The sequence below is a fragment of the Rhodnius prolixus genome, unplaced genomic scaffold (assembly GCF_049639745.1).
Source record: "Rhodnius prolixus isolate KJV_2025 unplaced genomic scaffold, Rpr scaffold_8, whole genome shotgun sequence".
In the NCBI taxonomy this organism is placed as follows: Eukaryota; Metazoa; Arthropoda; class Insecta; order Hemiptera; family Reduviidae; genus Rhodnius; species Rhodnius prolixus.
The window spans coordinates 15,968,492-15,992,145 of NW_027411593.1; the positions used below are offsets into that span (position 1 = coordinate 15,968,492).

Below are 23,654 nucleotides of genomic sequence, written 5' to 3' on the forward strand. Positions count from 1 at the left end.
GAGCAGCGTTGGACGAAGTGTATAAGCCTAAAAGGAGACTATGTTGAAAAATAAAAAAGGTTTACCCCCAAAAATTAAGTAGTTTTTATTTTTGCACGGACTTTTCAAACGACCCTCGTATAAATTATAATTATAATTGCTAATTATATCAGAAATACACTTTAAAGCACCTGTCTTAAAGTACGAAACCAGATAAATTATTTCTAAGTATTCTGTTACCAATTTTCTATTTTATTATATGAAAATACATTTCCTTCCGCAGTCTTAATTTATTAGGAAGAGAAATTCTATGAACTTCTCGCAGTTCACAACATCCAATCCAGACAATCTCATTTGATGACTGATATTGCAAGATCTCTTGCGGAGTGTCAATACTTAAAGTACAACAATATAGTTTGAAAAATGTGCAGCGAAATTGGGTGAAATGTCATCAGAGGGTGATTTCTCCTTCGCCGTGATTTACTTGGTGAAGTTACGCTAGCGAACCAGTTGTAAATTTGTTCTAATAAATCCACAACAAATAAAAATGCGATGATAAAATAATAAGATAATTTGAAAATTACATTATAATAATATGTATATTTTTATACACATAAATGTACAGCATAGTGGAAGATAGGCGGGATTGCTGGGTTCCAGCGAAGACATTGTCCTAGTACTTATTCTCATTTCAAAAGAGAGGTGACCGGCGGAGAATGTACAAGCAAATATGAAGGACAGCTTGTTTATCTAATGTCTAACCTTTGGCTGGTTACAATAGGCCTGTAACCAATAAGCTAGTAATGGGTTTATCGATTAGCTGGAGGCCATGATTTAGGCACACGGTTACTGGCAGACAACATCAGATTGCCTCTTTGCATCTTAAGTCAGATATCACTTACAATCAGTCCGCAATTTGTTTTTTATTATTTTTTTTTTTTTTAAATGAAGAAGGAATCTGAGAGGGCCGAAGTTACAGCCACAATGCTGATATGGTGAGCGAACCATCAGGCAGTATTATAACCTTTATAATAATGGTATAAATCATTTTTATTATATAGAGAAGCTGCTTTCTTGATAAGAACATTTTAAGAAACAAGGTCCCGTCTTCTCAACTGGACTTTCTAACTCAATTTTAGAGTTAAGAAATTTTTAGAATATTCAAATAAGATGTGTCATAAAAATAAATTAATAATAATTTTTTATCTCCACCAAATAAGAATTTTTTAGAGTGACCGAAAATCAACTATATAGGAGGCAGTAGTGGTTTCCCTTTAGGATAGATGTTGGTGTCCCTGCAGATAAAAAAAACTCAAAACTTACTTTTATGGCCACCAATGCACAATGGACCCCAGATATGAGCAAGACCATGGGTTCTGCATGCATTTCTTCCTTATATAGCCGCACAATTGCATTGCATTCCTTTACCATTAATCCATCTGTTTACTTAAATTGTACTAGCATCTTTCTATATTGCAACTAACATAGTTTTTTTGTAATATCGCTAATTTCACCCGTTGTAACAAACATGTTTTTCAGTTGGTACCCCTGAGCGGTTTCTGGTTTCCATTCATCAGAAGTTGATTACTCAGTGATGGACTTCAACTACGTTTCCGTCTCACACTTCACTATCTGAATGAGTGAAGAAGGTCCCGTAGTGTGTACGTTCTTATTTAAAAACTTTAATGAAAAGTAAAATATTATAAAAATACTGAAATAAAATTAATAAAGACTTGTAGGGAAGAGATTAGCTATGCGGTTAGCATATTGGATTCCCACTCGGAGATTCCGGGATCAAATCCAGCTGCTGATCCTTAGATTTTCTCTACCTAGGAGCTTCTTACAGCTCACTGTCCGGTTATGTACATTGTCTGTGACGAGAGAACACTGTCCGGAGGCCAGCAGTGCACTGAAAAAAAACTACGGGCGCCAATAATCAGATGCTGAGGGGCCTTAAATTAAAATAAATAAATACAAATTTGTATGTATTTAAGGTCTATGAATTTTTCCGTGCACAGTTAAATGTTTTCGAATTATAATAGTTCAATTAAAACCCTCTTTTTGTTTTGTAATTAATGGAGCCAAGAGCTGTTCTATAATCTACAAAAAACACATTAAATGCTAGAGAGAATCCATGGTAAACCCTGGATACCATAGCTTCCGTTCAGAAAAGGAAGTTGAAATAATGTCTACAACTCTGTGAGCTTGATGAATAGCGAAGTGAACATTTCAGAAGCCAAACTAATTATCAGGAATTTATAAGAAGAGGAGCTAACGGGGAAAATAGAAGTTTCCAATCATTAAGCCAAGTTTTTCAAATCAATTTCCACAATTTCAGACTTTTCTTATCATCCTCTTCAAATGGAAGCAAAACACAATTTACATTTTTAGATTGATTGAGTTCACGGCTTAGGAAACTACAAAGGGATGTAGTGCTTTAAAGATGGTGAGTACTATGAATCAAGACTAATTTCCAAAAAAAACTTTGTTAGTTGCAATTTAGAAACATGCAAGTAGAATGCAGTATACGGATGGATTAGCGTTGAAGGTAATTTGTATTGTCATTGTACGGCAATATAAGGAAGAAATGTATAGCGGCAGTGGTGGAAGGCCACGGGTTGTTGGGTCGGCTGCTAGAAGTTGGAGTGCTATAAATCCCAATAGGGAGATGTAATTAAGGTGCGAAGTAAGGGCTGCTGCGCAGAAGAAGTAGAAGAAAGCAGAGAGTCTGGCGCAGTAATAGCGAAGGACAAAGTAAAAGGTCGATCCGGTAATAGCCGCACTATATCACTTTCTTGCCACCTCCAGTTAGTTCGCCGCCTCCCTGCCTGCCAAGACCCTCAACATCTTCCACTTCTTTTCTTTCTTCTTCTTCATCTACTTCTTCTGCTACTTCACAACTAACTATTTACTATTAGTTATAGTAAAACATCATATCTCTTCATTAACACCTCTGTATTTACCATTATCTCGCAACTTTATATGATTTCAATTGTTCCCATTAAAAGTTCTAGAAAATTCTGTCTTACCAATTTATATAAATGGCTCTGATAAATAGCAGAACTGGTGGTTATAAAAAAGTGTACAGAGGTGGTTCAAATTTTCATTACAATTTAGTAAAATATTTCTAATGATTTTTGAGTAGGCGGTAAAGAAACTTGTGGCTTTTTAATACTTTCTATTCAAGAAAGTTAATTGAGAATGGAATTCTGAATACAGTTTTATAAAATTGTTTCTTAAATTAGCAAATGAAACGAGTTCTTTGTTTTCATATAATTTTAGCCCCCTTCAAACAAAACAGTTACAGGATCTAGCCAATAAGTACGAATTATATATTACAATTACATCTACAAATGTTTTATTATCGAATTTATTTTTGACATATTATGGCTATTAAATAACGAGACTGATGCTGCTACAGAAGAACTATGCATGCGCCAAATCCTAACGACCGGCAGCTGTGCAGCGTAAAGCCTTCTTCTTTCGATTGCAGCGTCTCACGTGTTTGTAGAGAAATCTGTCTGACCGGAACCATCGTTTGTGTAAGAGGTGTTAGTTTCGTTTTGCCGTAAACATGATTCTACACATTTAGTAGAGCAACGAATTGTCGTAAAATTTCACATGAAACTGGGTAAATCTGGCTACTGAAACTTATCTTTTATTAAAAGAAGTTTATGGCGATGAATGTTAATCTCGTGCGCGAGTTTTTGAGTGGTTCAAGCGTTTCCAAGATGGCCGAGAAGACCTCGAAGATGATGACCACCCGGGTCGCCTTTCCGCGTCCAAAACGGATGAAAATATCGATTATAATTGATCAACATTACTACCGTGAAGTGCTTGCTCAACTCCGTGAAAGAATAAGGAAAAAACGATCCGATTTGTGGAAGAACAAGTCATGAGTTCTCCATCAAGACAACGCGCCGGCTCACACTGTATTGTCTGTCAAGACGTTTCTTGCCAAGTACAACATCCCAGTTTTAGGCCATCCGCCTTATTCGCCTGGTGACCTGGCCCCATGTGACTTTTGTCTGTTCCCTATAGTCAAATCTGCATTAAAAGGAACACGATATCAGTCCGTTGAAGCCGTGAAAGAAAAAGCGGCACGCGTTATGCAGGAGCACACAGAAAAAGACTTCCAGCACTGTTTCGAACAATGGTAAATTCGCATGGAGCGTTGTAGGGATAGAGGAGGGGTGTATATTGAAGGTGATAATAACTAAATATGTATAAATTTAAAATAAAATGTTTTATAGCAATAGTCTCGTTATTTAATAGCCACACCTCGTACTAACAATATAATCTATTATATATATAAAAATGAATGTGTGTCTATCTGTCTGTACTCGATAGATTCAAAAACCATACATCCAATCGCCGTGAAAATTTGGGAAATTATTAGGTATATCCCCGGGAAGATTTTTGAATTTTTTTTTAAAAAATCAGAGTTGGGGTTCTAGGTGCTCCCGAACAAATATCCCAAAAATATCAAAATAACATTTAATTAGTAATATTTGTTAAAAGTGTAACCATGAAAACCATGAAAAACAGTTTTTTGCAATTATTAATACGAGAATAAATTATTGATACGTGAAAAATAAAAATATTATTGATTTCCAGCTGAAGAAAATAATTGGAAATACGTTTTATTTAACCCCACAATTATGCCACCAAAGCAAAGTGCCATTGGTCGATCTACAAATCAAGCAAAAAGGAGAAGAGAAGAACGAGCTTCAGAAACAAGTGAGCAGAGACAAGCTAGGCAAGAAAGAGATCGAGATCACACTGCTCTTGCTCGATCATTAGAAACGAGTGAACAGAGGCAAGCAAGGCAAGAAAGAGATCGAGTTCACACTGCTCTTGCTCGATCATTAGAAACGAGTGAACAGAGACAAGCTAGGCAAGAAAGAGATCGAGTTCACACTGCTCTTGCTCGATCATTAGAAACGAGTGAACAGAGACAAGCTAGGCAAGAAAGAGATCGAGTTCACACTGCTCTTGCTCGATCATTAGAAACGAGTGAGCAGAGACAAGCTAGGCAGCAAAGGAATCGAATTCGCAGGACACAGACAAGACGAACGATACATACTGATTTGAATTTATGTGGTTTCAATTACAATCCCCTTTACAATTACAGTCTTCATCCAAGTGTAATTATTGGAAAAATGGATAAAAAGTGTACGTATTGTGGTGCTCAAAAAATTAAACATGAAACACCAGGTATTTGCTGTGCAGGTGGAAAAGTAAAGTTACCAGACTTGCGTTCACCACCTGAACCATTATTAACTTTAATATCAGGTGAAACAAGTCAATCAAACAATTTTTTAAAAAATATACGCGAGTACAATTCATGCTTCCAAATGACGTCGTTCGGAGCAACGAATATCGTTAGCGCAAATTACGAGTATATGCCAACATTTAAAGTACAAGGGCAAATTTTTCACCATGCTGGATCACTACTACCCTTGGCAAATGCTGATCACAAATATCTTCAGATATATTTTATGAGAAATACTGACGAACAAACTGCCTTCTTGTTCAAACACAGCAACGTGTGAACGGGTACAGCTAGTTCTCGTATAAATTGATCATTAATAATGTACTAGAAGCCGAAAAAACGAGTTTATGAGGGCAGTAATGGATAATAATTAAAATTTAATGAGTCATAGCATGCAAATTGTCTATTTTGACTTACTTGGGGTCTTATTTCATCACCTGAAATTGTTATACAACAGAAATTGGTTCATACGGATAATGTTTATGATTTTTTTGAACTATGATGATCGTAGTGTCAAACTCTAAGAGCTAGTAGAAGTTGCTTGATTGAGAAGAAAACTTTGCTTACATTTTCCCTCTACTGAAATTCTATACAAAAATTGTTGTATCAACCTCTGATAATGGATGTAAATCCTAAACCAACCAGAAATAGGCAAAACATGGGCTCTACAGTTAAAAAAAAAATCAATAATTGTACAAACAGGGCAAGTTAACCTCAATAATTACGTTTCTACCCTTCAAAATAAATATGTAGAAAATAAATATCAAAATAACTTCACACAAACTATTAATTATTATTGAACTGTTTTTGTTTTACAAGATTTCATGACATACAATTATCCCCATCGCATTCCAAAGACCCCTCGCAGAGAAATGTCCGATTTATAAAAGGTAAGGGTCCTGCCCCTTAACGCAATCATGCGCCTTTTTTTTTTTTTTTGTACTCTCGCCCATTCTGTGTCAGTATGCGTAAGTATTGTGTATAAATGTAGGTAAATGTGTTTATGTGTATAGGGCAGAATGAAGAGCTAAAGAAATGGCGATACTGTAGAAGAAATTGCTAAAAAATAAGTCCCGTTCTGGGAGAACGATAAAAAAAAGAAAGAAAAATATTTACCTCTCCAGAGATCTATGGTTACTTCCACCAGAGAAAAGTTAATTTGACATCCTAAATGGGTGCCGCCCATTTCAAAGAAAAAGAACTCGAGGTCCTAAAACCAGGTGGACGATATTAACAAGGAACGTGAAAATAGCCAGCCGAAGAAACCACTAATTATTACCTTTCTAAAGTACTTGGATGGACATTTCTGGCCAAGAAATATATTTATCTTTACAAATGGTTTTTAAAAGATGTTGTTGGGAACTGTCTCAATTTTTTTCTGTCGACAAGAATTATTATGGGCCTACAATTATTATGGGCCTACAATTATTATGGGCCAACTTTTGATATTTAAAATAATAATTATAATAATGTTGCAATTGATTATACTACAATAAGTTAATATTATTATAAGTTACTTTTCACACATTGAGTTCAAGTATAGCATCTTGATGATCTGAACACTTCTCAAACCATCAATTATTGAATTTGCTGGCAATAGTTTCAATATTTAAGAAGAAGAAGAAAAAAAAAAAAAACTGAACTAAGACAAAAAGGCTACCGCTGAATGTTAGATAGGTTATTAAATTTAGAATTCATTTGCCAATTATCATAGGACCTAAATCTAAACTAAGCACACCCATCCAACTAACCCTTTACAAGACGTTACTTAAACCCACCTTTTAGTATTCCACAGGTCACCGAGAATGAAAAAGCTCAAACCGTTGTTTTACAGGGGACTGAAAGTAGAATACACAAAAACATATACTTATTTGGGCGTTCCTTTTTCTGCAAGTGGGAAATTTAAAGCTGCCACGGACTTCTTTTTGCATAAGGCGGCAATAGCTAGCGCTAAGGTAAAGGAGATATTAAGAAAAGGTAAATCCAATTGCTGGGAAACTAAGATGACTTTGCTGGATGCGCTTGTAACAGCAACAACTTTGTATTGTTCCGAAGTTTGGGCGCTGAGATATTTTGATTCTTTGGAAACAGCACAAAGTAAATTTTTAAAACATTTATTTCACTGGCCTCGATACACGCCTAATTATATGATAAGGTTGGAGACTGGTAGAGCTCCGTTAAGTGTACCGGTCTTTATAAGGGCTGTTAACTACTGGAGCAAGTTACTTTCTCTTCCAGAAGACCGACTGCCAAAGCAATGTTTCTTAGCGCTGTGTACATTGGATGACGGAGAAAAGTTTAATAAAGAATACAATTGGGTGACGATTGTGAGATCCTGGGCGGAGGCATTAGGTGACCCTCATTTATTCCGTAAATTTGATTTTAATTATTTTGAGAAGAATAAAAGGAATATTATAGACAAATTAAAAAACGATTTACTCAGTAGCGATATAGACAGAGCATCAAATTCAAAATTTAGTTCCATATACAGATCTATAGTAAACTTTAATTATTACCAGCCTCAGTCTTATTTGCAGTACCGCCTTAATATTAATAAGTCGAGAGTCGTTGGCCAGTTAAGGCTTGCCGGCAATAATATATTAAAACTATTTTTTAACGGGACCGCCCTTACCTTAATGTCAGACCAAGACTGCCCGCTCTGCCAGAAACTTATTGTTGATCCCTTAAATCATTTATTATTATATTGTCCGACTAATTCTATTTCACGCCAAAAATTCTTAGAAAACCATTTTATACTTGCCGACAGTGAAACAAAATTAAAACATTTGCTAAATATCGACAGTGTTGGGAAATTAAACTCCTTATTTTTGTTTGTTCTAGATACCATAGAAATGTCTAAAAAAGTTTCATTTTCCCAATAACAGAATTTAGTAATTTAATCCAGACCCTAATTATAACCCAATAATCTGCCAAATACAGTTCTCATGCTGTAAGTTTCTTAGTAATCAAAGTATATGGTTTCTTTTTAAGTTATTATCCTTTCATTGATAAAAGTTCCACTTTGTATAAACATGCTTCTTTATTTAACTGCTTTATTGCCGATCAAATTTGATTATTGTGCACTTCTGAAAAATATGTTTCTTTCTCAAAAGTAATATTAAAATCTTTAAAGATAGATGTTTGTTCATTGTATTTATGTTAAAGGATTAATTAATTTTTCAATTTCTATCATTATTTATTAAATTTTATTTTTTAACTTTTATTTATTTTTATTTGTATTTATTTATCTATTTATTTTTTATTGTAATAGCGAAATATGAAGAAACATATTATTTTATGTAAGGATCAGGTATGGATATGTTTATTTATTCTATTTAATGATTTAACGTTCTGCTTAATTATATTAATTTATTATTTTTTTATTCCATTTAAAGATAGTAAGCAAACAAAATTATTATTTGTTTAGACCTAGTTTTTCTATATTTATTTTGTGTTTTGTTACATCCAAAAAATGTATAAAAAGATATCTTTTTGTGAGCTCCTGCTTTTATAAAATATTGTATTTTAAAAAAGCAAATAAATTCTAAATTCTAAAAATTCTACTTAAACCCACCTGGACTTACGGATCAGAGCTGTGAGACCCCAACTAATCCCTTAAATATCTCTCGCATCCCAATCCCTCTAACCAAAAGTCCTCCGCTTTATTGCTAATGCTCCCTGTAAGCTCATGCTTTACAAAGATCTAAAAATCCACTTTGCTACCGAATCTATGCACTCACGATTCCTTAATTTCCACAAAAGCCTATCCTGCCATCCCAATCCTACAGCTCAAACTCTTTCCTCATCAACCCATCCTGATAATCCCCCACGACGACTAAAACGACGTTGGCCTCGCGATCTCCTATCCTAGACCTTTCCAACAACTAAAATTCCCGAGAGTGTCCAGCACTGGCTGATTTCTCCCTTTTTCTGTGCCCGTACAGGTTGTGGTGTGCGTCGGCTATGCCGGGTAGATTTCGCATCATGTATTATAATTATTGTATTCACACTTTGCTTGATGTATATGCATTTTTATACAGGTAGCAAATAAACACATACAGGGTGTTCATAATAAGACGACTCAAATGCATTTCATGCTTAAACGGTTGATCTGAGCAAAAAATGGTAGAGGAAAAATTTGTTACCCGTCACCATTAGTTTCAGAATATGTGACTTAATTTTAGATTCCTGCCTTCATTCTCGGCTGACGCGCGACCAAAAGTGAGGTTTTGCAGTTGACCCCCATTTTCATATACACAGTTTTAAAGAGTATAAAAAGTCATGAAATAAACAGGAAACCGCAATTCGATATCTTCAAAATTAAAGATGCTAGGTTATTTCAAAATCTGGTATTTAATAATCATATTTCAATTTTTTAACTTGTTATCAAAGAGAAAGAAGAGCACGCGATAGGTCATTTTTATGTATTTTTTCATCCCCTTTCAGTAGAAAATATTGCCAAGGCAGTAAAGCTAATATTTTTCTTAATATCAGGAAAATAGTCGTTTTCTGAGTGATTTTTCTAGGAAAAATCAAATGTTAAGAGCTTTAGATGTTCTCAAGCATACACGAAATGGCTAAAAAATAATTTTACATCTGTTACAAACAAGAAGGTTTAATAATTATTTGGTAATTTTGGGAGAGTTGCGTTTAATTACCAAAAAAATTGGAAACCTCCTGCCACACATCGCATTTAAGTGATCAATATCTTTCATGTAAAGAATCAAACTTATTCCTTAATTTATCAAATAATGCACTTTACTCAAATTGTGAAGAAGTACTGTGTCTCATCATGTAAAGAATCAAACTTATTCATTAATTTATCAAATAATGCACTTCATTCAAATTGTGAAGAAGTACTGTGCCTTCAAAGGTGCCTCCTCTTGCTCGCAAGCCAGGTTAGCCAGGAGGTTATCAGCTGCTCTCTGTATCTTTATCAGGAATCTAAAATCAAGTAACATATTCTGAAACTAGAGGTGACGGGCAACAAATTTTTCCTCTACCATTTTTTGCTCAGATTAACCGTTTAAGCATGAAATGCATTTGAGTCGTCTTAAAATGAACACCCTGCATTGTATATTTAAAAAAAAAACGCAAATTATTTTTTCTTGAATGTTTGTACTTAATAAATGTTCTCCATAACTAAAAGTGGAAGGTAATATTGATGTTCACAAACTTAGCACTAGTTCTTTTTCTAGAAATTATTAAAATATATAGTAATGTATCTATTAGCAGCATTATGAGTTATGTTATAGGTTTTAAGAGGTAGTAATCTGATTAATAATTGTGACCAGATATGTTAAACAATAATTTTGTTACAAGTGTTTTTTTTCTCTCAATAAACCATATAAAAATATGCAATCCATGTATGTAGTTTCAGATGCAAGGAAACCTCCCAGACTATGTAATACGACAGGAAACCCAACATGGAAACTCTGCAAGGTTACCACTAACAGCAGGGAAAAGAGAAACGAACAACTAGTCAATTTTTTGATTGTAAAGAAGCTAACATGGAAACTGAATCACAAGGATTAGACTACTTCTCGTTTCTAAAAGAAATCTAGATAATGAGTGCTACCTGATTAGAATTTTCCACGATATTTCTGGGTTGGAGTGTACATGTGGCGGAAGGAAGTTAGCTTAAAAGAAAGGCAACCAAGTTCCACTTCACGCCAACGCACGGTAATACAGTCCACTAACCAACTAGCTTTGTCCTTTCATTAACGATCTAAAGCAAAAAAATGGAGAAAAAAAGTAACTTGTCCCGTTTGTTTAATACTCACAAACAATGAATATGCAAATATATGAAAAACAAAACAAAAAACTGGTTCATAAGCATAAGAAATACTTTAATTTAATGGCACATAATAATGATAATAAATTATTTAAGAATGTTTCATAATTAGCCTGGTCTTCAATGCGTTTCTTTTTCGAATTAATTTTGTTTCATCTGCCGTGGTGATTAGCGGCCTCATTATGGAGAATAAATCCGGATGTAAATATTTTGATTTTCATTTAATACAGTTTCCATAGCTCAAAAATACCCTGAATAAGTGCTGCCAGAAAATGGAAAGCTTTTCAGTCATAAACAATCGATTTTAGAGAAAACAGTGGGAGACACTTTCTAATAATCTCAAAAAAGAAAAAAAAAATAATCCTTTCAGTAACAAACTAGTATTCTCAGTTTTTGGAATTTTCCTCAAATTCAGTATATTTGACAATATATTTAATCATTTATTTAGTTACAATCAACGCGTTGCGTTATAAGTAACAATGGTAACAATAAGCAACATTCATACACATTAGAGTGGAGAAGTTACACTCCAAAAACATTCTAAATTCTACTGACTCTCTTCATCAGAGAGGACACCGCGAGGCTACTGTCTTTTAAGGCGTCTAGAAGTGTTGTCTGGAAATGTTCTGGAAGATAAATGTTGTACAAGTGGATTGTGATGAGTAGAAAGGAGCTGGTTACTATAGAGCGAAGAATTTTAGACTGTAAGGCCTGGATTTTTTTGAGATTTGAGCGTTTGGTTGAACCCCACAGTTCGATGCCATAAGCCCTGACTGGCTTTAATATACTTACATATATAAGTCTTTTGTTGTCCAGAGTGAGTTTTGATCTGTTGTCGAGTAGGCTTTTCAGTTGTCGGAAGCGTCTGTTGTGTTCTGTTCTCCTTAAGTCGTGTATGAGGGTTCCATGTAAGTCTCCTGTCAAGGTAAAGCCCAAGGTAGCGGACTACGTTGACTAATCATTCTTTAAAAAAATTATAAGAAATAGAATCGTACTTCCCATGAAAATGGTAGGTTTGAATAGAGTATGCCTATTTTTTCAGGCAGGCTTTACGTCCAACTACCAATTAAGTGTCGTGGACGGAGGCGACTAGCAAACATACTTAACTGTAAATTTCTTTTATTAACCATTCAATAAAATCTAAGGCCTAAGACCGGGAATCTAACCCAGTACCACAATACACATTTAGCTTTTACGGGCCTCGCCTTTAACCGCTCGGCTACCGTGGCCGTGGAAAGGAAAGAATAACCGTCCCCATTTACGAAAAATTCCCTCATACGAGATATAATTCTCAAATAAAAGTTGTAGCTCAATATAATTGCGATGAGGATTGAATGACTTCCGATTGTGAAATTTCCCATCAAATTTTTAAAATAATAGCAAAAATTTTGCACAAAACCTAGTTGATCCTAAAAAAAAAAATGGTTAATTAAGAAAGGTGCCTACATTTTCCACCCAGAACAGTTCTTTGAGCGAATTTCCTTGGGAAAAATGCCTCTAGATTAGTATTTCCTGTCAAAAGATTGTGTTTACTAAGCTGTACGCCCAGGCGCCGAGGTAGCCGAGCGGTTAAAGGCGAGGCCCGTAAAGCTAATATGTATTGCGCGGTATAGTGGGTTCGATTCCCTCCGGTCTAGGCCTTGGATTTTTTATTTAATGGTTAATAAAAGGAATTTAACAGTAAAGTACGTTACTTTAGTCGCCTCCGTCCATGTCACAAGGCTATCTATAAAAATAGACGATACTTTACTGTACTTATTTAGGTCTTCTAGTTAGACTGAATCGAAATACATTAAGTACCAAATTTCTACCATAATCTGTGTTACAGATATTTTGTCCATATACCGATCATTTTCTAAAAACCACTTTAGGACTCAGTGGACATCGGAGGATTCAGAAATATTAATTCTTAAATTTGACATGAACAAAATTTTTTCCTTATCTTCTAATAAGACAAAGTGAAGGGATTTAGATCTAATAATTTAGTGAAGGGATTAACCAAAACACTATAAATTTCAGTATAATTCTGCTTAGATCATAAAGGCGGCATCAATGGAAGGAGTAATTTTTAGAAAAGTAATCCAGAACTCCAAGATATCGTAGTGTTTGAGGTCCTCGATGGTTCTAAGATGCGAAGCTACCTTGATGCGTCTGTAAACAACATATTTATAATGCAATATATTAGTCCAAACAATCTATACAAGAATAAAGAACAAATATATATAATATAAATGGAAAGCAGAAGATAAAGAATAGAAGCCAGACAAAGATGGTAGATAAAGCCAGTTCATCATTGTTTATGGTCACGTGATTGGGGATTCACTTTTTTTAAGTTCACGTGCGGACACATCATCAAGTACTGAACTTATCTCTGCAGAATGATGTCTATTTTAGTAGAACTATTATAAAAGAAATATCTACCTAATATATTTATAATCTACAGAATAACATTATTTCTTTTGTCACCTTTTCCATTTTTATTTTTTTATGAATTTATTATCGTACATGTGTTTATCTTACCGTGATATAGTGTGTTTAAAGCTGTTTTATAATGAAGACGTTACTTCTTTCAGTCAATAAAACACTTACATACTAAATAATAATCTTCTAATTTATTTCTTAATTATTGTGAGAAATTATGTGCCTTTTTTTCTTTGAAATTGAGAGAAATAATGGGAGACTTTCTGCGCAATTATTTATTTTCTTTTACAACTGATAAATTCTTAACCTTGATTATTTTGAATTATGCAATTTTCATCTTTCATAGTTAAGAAAATTTTCTCGTACATTTAATAATACGCTTTTTTGTTTGCCTTGGATTTCTGCCGGTATTCTGTTCTGTTACCTCTTTATTCAATCTATTGTGACAGGTAAGGACCCCTGCAGCGTCCCCGAAGATGAAACAACTTTTCAGCAAGTAAGTTCCAGTAGATGTGGGAAACGGCAGGTAAGGTATAATTACTCCCTAAAGTATCCCACTTACATCCACTGTCTTTGCACTTCCTGAAATTTACTGAGGCAAGCTCTAGAAGAAGAATCCTAGTTAAAGTATATCTCCAAACACCTCGGTGACATAATCAGCCTATCCAGGTAGCATGAGAACTCTCTGAACATGCCACTCTCTCAATGCTCCGCCCAAGACAAAATAAAACCAAGCTGTCCCAGAAAATGGGGGGGACGGTAGTCAAGGTCCATCAATGCCCGCCCCGATAATTCAAAATTAGTCCCGAGTAAAAATTTCGAGAAGTATTCTACTTTATTCAAAAATTATCGGGCCAACAATGGTAGTCCACCATATTGGACTCATAAGTAATATTAGCTGTGATAAGGAATTGATGACAGAGTGAATGAACCGTAAACAGTCCACTAGATCCTCTAGATCCTTTACTAGATTCGCACCACCCCACAAACAGACTTTCTGGGATACTTCTCATGTTGGGGCACTTGTTGGTCTAGTGGCCAAGAGCGTGGCTTTATAAGTGGGAGATCCCCAGTTCGAATCCCACGTATCACTACTTTTTATTTGTTAGAAAAAAAAAATTGTTTATAGTAAAGTATGAGGCTTCCGCGATACCTAATTGGTAGTTGGACGTTAAGCTGAAAAAAATAAGCGATTACTTTTCTTCTCAGGTAAAAATGATGTAAGAATATTGAAACAGAAATTAGCCAATTTGATGGAAAAGTAACTCAATTACCCTTTTTCGATTTGCCTACTCACTTCTGTATATTCTAGATAATAAATACGAGTACTGCATTGTGTGAAGGACAGTTTTCATTATAAAAAGAGAAAAGGAATCATAGTAATTTTTCAATTGTTGAAAATTCTCTTTTTTCGGAACAATTCTCTTTTAAATTATAGTTTATTTAATCGCAGAAAGTAATTCTTCATTCCAGCAATTCTCTTCGGCACTTAAATATACAAGAGGAGAATTACGGCAACAGAGAATATATAATTACAAAGTAAGAGATGGCTGCCGGTCATTATTAATACGTGTGTATTATATAAATTATTCTTATTAAATATATATTCTATTAATTAAGTGCTACTCTCTCTTGAAAAAAAAATATATATGAGATTTCTAATTAGTGTGGGTCGCCACGGACGTTTCCTTTTTATAATGCGTACAGAATCACAAGGTTAGGTTACTAATGATTTATTTTAATTTTCGGATAAAAACAAAGAAGATATATAATTTAAAAAGGTAGAAATAATCTTAGTTACTCACTTGTCCGAAGACAAAGAAGAAAGATTTCCGGTATACAAAGATGATGATGTCTTGTTCCTCTGCATTGTTCTAATAGAGATCTGCAACAATTGGATTTCTTACTTTAATAAAAGTTACATTGCTTCCAATGATTTGATAGGATCCTGTTTCTAATATTTACATAGGTCAGGGGTGTCAAACTCAATTAAAATACGGGCGATTTGGCGCAAGATTCACGCAGGGCCCATCACATTTACAAATTAGATTATAGTTATGATTCATAATATCACAACCCAGAATGCTTTAGAAATCTAGACGAACTGGATATCAATTCGGTGTTTTTCCCTCGTATTTTACCTTCCATTTCCCAAATGAAGGCTACCCTTTATGTTTATTTTAGCCCTGGCCATAGAAACAGTTGACAGAGACAGAAAAAGTATAAATCTAGACGAACTGGAAGCCGATTCGGAGTTTTTCCCTTGTATTTTACCTTCCATTTCCCAAATGAAGGCTACGAAAGACACAAAAAGTAAGAAATCTAGTCTTATTTTGTCAAACTCATTTAAAAGACGAGCAATTAGGTGCAACTGGCGAGATCCATGCCATCCTCATTAAATTTACATATTTGATTTGAAAGGTATGCTCTTTCTAGAGAGCTAGGTTGAATAAATCGGATCCCTATCTCAAATACCTGTGACGTGCAACTCATCTAGCGAGAGTAGCCAATCTACAACATGTTGAGCTTCTAAACTAAATTAATGACAACTAACATTAGTTTAAATTCGAAGTTTAAAGGTTCAGAATCTTTGGCCTCTAGACGGAATTTAGCGCTAGACTAGTCTGTCAATCAGCGAGCTATGAGTATACTAAAGCTGGTAGGAAAAGTAAATCTAAGGGCCGGCTCATGGTATGGACTCTGAGACCTCCGCGATCTCAGCCTATTGCCCTAATATTGAGCTAGCACTAAACTCGTCCCTAATAAATAATTTAAAATCACATTTGTTCGTGACAAATGCATTCCACTTAAGACAGAAATTCATCTCTCCACTAAATCGTGTTATACTGCGGCTAAATATCGCACCTGATTACAGTATAACATAAACAAGTGATAAATAGTTTTTTAAATAGAGTGCTTTTCTAAAAATACTAACTGCCAGCTCTAGTGTTTCTATTTATACGGCGAAGTAAACATGAGATTTAAACTACTTCAGTGCACAACTTTATATAACGACACAACCAGGAAGACAACATCAACAACGGCAGAAGCTGCAGCAGGTTTTTAGAGTGGCGGAAACAGTGTTTAGTTTTGACCACCCAAAGAGGAGGTACGCAGGGGCCTCTAAACCGTGGTGGCGCCTTCGTGTTTATATTATTGCGGCCCCTTTGACCTCACCGACTGTGCACACCTATCCTCGCAACTACGATCTCCTTCTACAATCATAGATGGTATTTAATTTGGTTTTTATTAAATTTGAAAATAAAATATTCTGGACTATATCAGGGGTGTCAAACTGGCAGCTCTTTGATGGTAATTTTTTGTAGCCCTCAATGTTTTGAAATACAATGAAAATCTCTTTAACAAAATCTCACAGTTTAAAAAGTTAAGTAAAAGGGTTGATTAAACACCAAAAGGTACACAAATGCACCCATCATTTCATTATTACCTCATTGATATCATTTGAGTAATTTTACAGCTGTAACTTCTCATTAATATTTTTTAGAATTTATTAAATGTCACAAACCCTAATGCTGGCTATTTTTATCTACAAAATATTTGTTCAAGTAGCACAACATTTTAATTACTACTATCTACTGATCTATAATAATCAAACTGTTAATCACAAGTTAAAAAGCTAAAAAAAATCAAAAAATTATGAGGCTAAAAAATTCAAAAACATTTTTTAAAAAATGCTTACACCAACGAAGAGAGATATAGAGGTTTAAAATTTGAACGATTTGCAAAACTCTAAAATTTAACCTTCTTTATCTCATAACCTATTACTTGTAATAAAATACTTTAATAATAAGTCCTAAAAATAGGTATATCTTACCTATTTTATACTCCACACATATACAGTGGTCAAAAAAAGTATTCATACACTAAGTTTTTTAACTTTATCTACTGAACTTTTGTTTCTAGGATGACTATTTCTTCAGCACTGAAATCGAAGATAGTAACAATGAATTTAATGCTCTCATTTTCTTTTATAAACATAAAGAATTGATTAAAAAGCAGAAAAATAAAACCCTATTGAAAATTCATGGTCTTGTTTGGAGCGAAAAATTCGAAAATTGAAATGTTCTTCCAAAAAAAGAGCTCAGAACCAATTTAAAGAAATCATGGGCAGAAATCACATCTCAAGAGACATTAAACCTGGTGGAATCTATGCCAAGGTGGCTTCAGGCAAAGGGATTGCTTACAAGATATTAGGTCTTTAGTTTTGCGTTAACTATAACTTTCAGACTGAGTGTATGAATACTTATTTTGTATACAATAAATTATTTTTCTGCTTTTTAATCAATTCTTTATGTTTATAAAAGAAAATGAGAGCATTAAATTCATTGTTACTATCTTCGATTTCAGTGCTGAACAAGTAGTCATCCTAGAAACAAACGTTCAGTAGATAAAGTAAGAAAACTTAGTGGATGAATACTTTTTTTGACCACTGTATACGAGGGTTGTTCCAGAAGAATCCGCAGGACTTTAAGCGTCGTTTCGTCACTGTGGATGAAACATGGATACATCACTACACTCCTGAGACCAAAGAACAATCTAAACAATGGGTTACCAAGGGGGAATCTGCGCCAAAAAAGGCGAAGACCGTTCCTTCGGCCGGAAAGATTATGGCGACTGTCTTTTGGGATTCGCAAGGAATAATCCTCATCGACTATCTGGAAAAGGGTAAAACTATTACAGGTGCATATTATTCATCGTTATTGGACCGTTTGAAAACCGAGCTGCAAGAAAAACGCCCACGATTGGCCCACAAAAAAGTCCTTTTCCATCACGACAACGCACCAGCTCACACCTCAGCAGTTGTGGTCGCAAAATTAATGGAAATAGGGTTCCAACTCGTTTCACATCCCCCCTATTCTCCAGACTTGGCTCCCTCGGATTACTATTTGTTCCCCAATATGAAGAAATGGCTGGCGGGAAAAAGATTTTATTCAAACGAGGAGGTGATTGCAGAAACGAATGGCTATTTTTCAGACTTGGACAAATCCTATTATTCGGAAGGGATCAACAAACTAGAGCAGCGTTGGACGAAGTGTATAAGCCTAAAAGGAGACTATGTTGAAAAATAAAAAAGGTTTACCCCCAAAAATTAAGTAGTTTTTATTTTTGCACGGACTTTTCAAACGACCCTCGTATGTATAACATTATGGGTGGAACGCCTAGATTAAGAAAGTGATTGAAGAAAACTATATTATTTAATATTAACCCAGATTAATTATTACCTATTTTATTATTAACTGCTTGACTACTACATAAAGTAACAATCACTTTAATTGGAGAGTGAACTTAAACTGACGATTTTTATTTAAAAAATAAATACAATGAAAAAATAAATTGGGGCGAGCGTAAAGAGTAAATGGCCCTAGGAAGCAAGACTGTTGCTCTACTTTGTATAATCACGGACAAAATTCTTCAATAAACCTATTCAAACGGGATAAATAATGTTAAGTTTACCTAAATACTTTCTATTTGAACCAATTTACCTTCAAATACTTGAAAACAACTTCAAATTATTTCCGCTTTCCTTGGCGCGTCAAAAAAATCTGTTTCCGGTAAAACCTATTTTCAATAATAATGACTCATCACTTTAAAAAAAGAAAATCATTACATAATTTGGCAAGAATTATTCAAAATAACTAACAAATTTAGTTCTAAAGAGGGCGCGCGCACTGTGGGGACACATTGGCAGATCGACCTGACGTATAAATAGAGGTGACACGGACATGTCATTCTCCCAAGGGATGTCAGCTGTCCCGTATTGAGACAAGTATATTTCTGAAGTTTTGCTACAAACAGATTTTAAATTTCAATCTTTTCTATGTGTCACTTGTCATCTTTTTAAAGTAAATTTGTAAATATTGAAATTCACTGCATACATAATCCCACCAAATATGTCGAAATATTCCGTTTGTATTTATATTTTAGGTTTAATTTTGTTTGTGAACATTATTTCATTTGATTGTTCAAACCCGAGTTTCCTTTAGGCAAAGGTTCTAGAAAATGCCACAACAGTGAAGAGGATATATTTTTTTTTCAAAAATGTTTGATATACGTTTTCAAGGCTAGAAAGTAACAAATTTCAAGTTTCGAAACTTTGTGAATGTTACTTATTTTTTATGTTTACAGATATACGAGTACACATAGAGTTTACAAAATAATAATGTACGAGTATTAATGAATGAATAGAAATGAATAAGTAAAACAAAATAATTGGTGAATGGTGACCCTAGCCTGCCTAAATAACACGTCAAAGCGTTATCTGCACACTATTTCGTGATTTTGAACACTTAATTCAGGAAAATACTGACACTGAGAATTATCTGCGATGTACATATTAAAATTCATTTTTGAGGATTCGAATAAGAAGAATAAATAATTATTATAATAAATATACTCAATACATAAAATAAATATAGAAGTAATAATAATAAAAAGTTTATTTAAACAAATAATAATTGTACAATTACAAAGAATATCTTAACTAAAAAAAAAATAAGAAAACTTAATTCGGCAAGGAATCCGTCTGCCGGGGTTTGGTAAATATAAAAATTTCTTCATATCAAGTGAAAAAATAAAAAATAAAAATAAATCTTTAAAACCTAGTTACAAAAATATTTTCCAACAAATGAAAAGCAAATTAAAGAAAATTGAATTTTTATGATAGAAAAAAGTATAGACAACTGTTAGTGAAGTAGCTGAATAGATTGCAGGCATGCAGTTAAGTAAAACTCCATGGAAGCACATTAATGAGTAAACTAAGAAACTAAGAGAATAAGTATAATAATAATCACTTTTCAAATTTAATAACTAATTATAGATCTGTAATTAAAAATATGGGAAAGAAATATATATATACAGGGTGACCAGAGTTATGTGCTCCACCCACTTTTTTTTTAAACGGCGGGAAATTTCGAAAAAATAAAAAACACATATTTAATCATTTTTAGTCTGGTTTATTTTCAGTGATTGATCCATTTTTTTAGACCCCTGTATCTCGAGATACAGCATCCAACTTTTGTTTTTCAAATGGAACGTTATATTTTTTGTTGCATATTTTTATAGTATTTGAGCTCCTAAAAACAAAGAAAAATTTTTTTTTGAAATCGGTTAGGTTTTTCAAAAGTTATGATAATTTAAAATATGAAAAACAAATTTCAGTTTATTGTCAAAATTACGTTATTTTTTTTAAAGAATCTGTTCAAACTGGGCACAACCAACGGATAGGCAAGGCAAAACTCTGGACTCCCACGCTTTGCTTGTAGCAGCACTTATGGTGGCGAAGTCAAGATCTAGGCAGGCTAGAGTTATACGACGTTCAGGTTGTTCTTTCTTCAAACGTTTGGTGTGGAGTTTTAGGAAATCAACTAATCGGCCCATACTTCTACAGAAAGAACTTAAACTGATGAGAGGTATCTAACTTTTTTTTAAGAGACATTTCATCTACAACGTCGGCTAGATATGTATGTCAACAAGATGGTTGCCCGGCACATAATGTGAGAGTGGTTCGAGGTTACCTGGACAGAAATTTCCATGAAAAGTGCTCCGGGACTCATTGTCCCATCCAATGGCCACCTCGATCTCCGGACTGAACCTAAATGGACTATTTTTTGTGGGGATATCTAAAAAAGTAAAGTGTACAGTAACCTTAATCCTGTGGCTTCAGTCGATGATCTGAATCGTCGAATAACTCTAGCCTGCCTAGATCTTGACTTCGCCACCATAAGTGCTGCTACAAGCAAAGCGTGGGAGTCCAGAGTTTTGGCTTGCCTATCCGTTGATTGTGCCCAGTTTGAACAGATTCTTCAAAAAAAATAACGTAATTTTGACAGTAAACTGAAATTTGTTGTTCATATTTTAAATACCCATAACTTTTGAAAAACCTAACCGATTTCAAAAATTGTTTTTTTGTTGTTTTTAGGAGCTCAAATACTATAAAAATATGCAACAAAAAATATAACGTTCCATTTGAAAAACAAAAGTTGGATGCTGTATCTCGTGATACAGGGGTTTAAAAAATGGGACAATCACTGAAAATAAACTAGACTAAAAATGATTAAATACTTGTTTTTTATTTTTTCGAAATTTCCCGCCGTTAAAAAGAAAAGTGGTTGGAGCATAAAACTCTGGTCACCCTGTATATATGAATATTTATATTTTTAATATACTGTCTTTAGCTGAATTCATTATTTACTAGTTTTCTATATTCCCATGCTGCTGTCACATATCTGATGAAGTGAGACCATTCTGGACCATTCAGTAAATTGAGAAAGAAATCATATGACAGAAATCTGTCCCCAAATACCGACAGTCTATATGGGGACAAAACAGGGCATTGTGCGACGAAGTGGAACGTATCTTCCTTTACTCTGTAATTGCAATGTACTCTCGTACATTCTTCCCTGGCATCCAGGTTATAAGGCTTGTGGTTGAGGTTCAGCAGTTCCCCCCTTAACTTAAAGAACCAACGTATATCCGATATATGATTTTCCGTTTCAGTTTTATCAACCAAATTTGCGCATTTAACCTGATGATTGAGTAGCTTATAAATAGCATATTCCATATCAATACGTGGTTCACAGTGGGAGATATAGAACAGCCACAATTTTACAGAATTTTATGACCCAAAAAATATTCAACCCTTTATATCTTCTACCTTTTTAGATCTGTGCACAAAATAACTATAGTTTATAATTGAGAAAAACAAAGTGTACAAGAGAACAAAATTCCCTATCAATACGTGGTTCACAGTGGGAGATATAGAACAGCCACAATTTTACAGAATTTTATGACCCAAAAAATATTCAACCCTTTATATCTTCTACATTTATAGATCTGAGCCCAAAATAACTATAGTTTATAATTGAGAAAAACAAAGTGTACAAGAGAACAAAATTCCCTATCAATACGTGGTTCACAGTGGGATATATAGAACGGCCATATATTTCAGAATTTCATGACCCAAACAATTTTCAACCCCTTATATCTTCTACATTTATAGATCTGTGCCCAAAATAACTATAGTTTATAATTGAGAAAAACAAAGTGTACAAGAGAACAAAATTCCCTATCAATACGTGGTTCACAGTGGGAGATATAGAACGGCCATAATTTTACGGAATTTCATGACCCAGAAATTTTTCAACCCCTTATATCTTCGACATTTATAGATCTGTGCCCAAAATAACTACAGTTTATAATTGTGAAAAACAAAGTGTATAAGAGAACAACCTTGCCGCAATCCACTAGCTACTAAAAATGGTTTAGTTTTGCCAAGTGGGGTCCAAACTGAAGACATAGTTCCACTAAACATATTTTTTAAAGTTGTTATAAATCTTGAAGAGATCCCAGCATTATATAACTTTAAGTACAGGGCTTCACGATCAACTGTATCGAAGGCAGCCTTTAGGTCCACGAACAGAGCATAAAGTTTCTTTCTGTGATGCAAACGCTTTTTAATTAAATTATATAGAACAAATATGCAGTCAGCTGTGGAATAGCCTTTTCGAAAGCCAGCCTGGCACTCTTTCAGAACCTTATTTGCATTAACAAATAATTCCAATCTGTTTAAAAGAAGATCTGAGAACAGTTTACCCACACAATTCAAAAAAGATAAACCTCGGTAATTTTTCACATCAGATATGTCTCCTTTTTTAAATACTGGGAAAATAAGAGATTCTTTAAAGCTGGAAGGAATGTGGCCTGTAGAATAAATTTCGTTAAAGATAAAGAGAAGCTGTTGAAGGTACTCCAATGGCGCGTGCTTAAAAAACTCGTAGCTCACCCTATCTACTCCTGGCGCCTTATTGGATTTTGATTTCTCTAAAACCATTTTCAATTCATCCATTACAAAAGCGCAATCCATGTCGGAAGAGCTATTTAACGGGGGAGCATAATAATTCAATGCGTAAGTGGCACGAGACGGATATAACAACTCTCTAAAATGTTGAACCCATTCACCCACAAGAATACCGCTATCGACCATGCGTTTAGAGCTTCTAAAAACCTTCAGTATATCCCAAAACTCTTTACCTAGTCTGATCTTTTTAAATTTTTCTAGCAAGTTTCTATAATATTCTGACTTCTTTGAAGTTATTAATTCTTTATAGCTACTATTCGCCTCCAAATAAGCTCTTTTAACAACTCGAGATGAACTCTTACGGCAAA

General features: G+C 34.2%; 2 protein-coding genes across 11 annotated transcripts in view; one reads left to right on the forward strand and one right to left on the reverse strand.

Annotated features, from left to right (window-relative positions):
• LOC141450936 (uncharacterized) overlaps positions 1–23,654 on the reverse strand; it is a 246,972-nt gene that overhangs the window by 144,192 nt on the left and 79,126 nt on the right. For all 10 annotated transcript variants that reach the window (XR_012456444.1, XR_012456443.1, XR_012456445.1 and 7 more), the window contains exon 2: positions 15,275–15,354. Coding sequence is in view for 4 of the 10 variants with exons in the window: in XM_074121866.1 (XP_073977967.1) it covers positions 15,275–15,339 (65 nt within the window). In the remaining 6 variants the exon portion in view is untranslated. The remainder of the gene's footprint in view (positions 1–15,274; positions 15,355–23,654) is intronic.
• Positions 4,434–5,534, forward strand: LOC141451507 (uncharacterized). Its single transcript, XM_074122945.1, has one exon. The coding sequence runs from the start codon at positions 4,641–4,643 to the stop codon at positions 5,532–5,534; it is 894 nt and encodes a 297-aa protein (XP_073979046.1). The 5' UTR covers positions 4,434–4,640.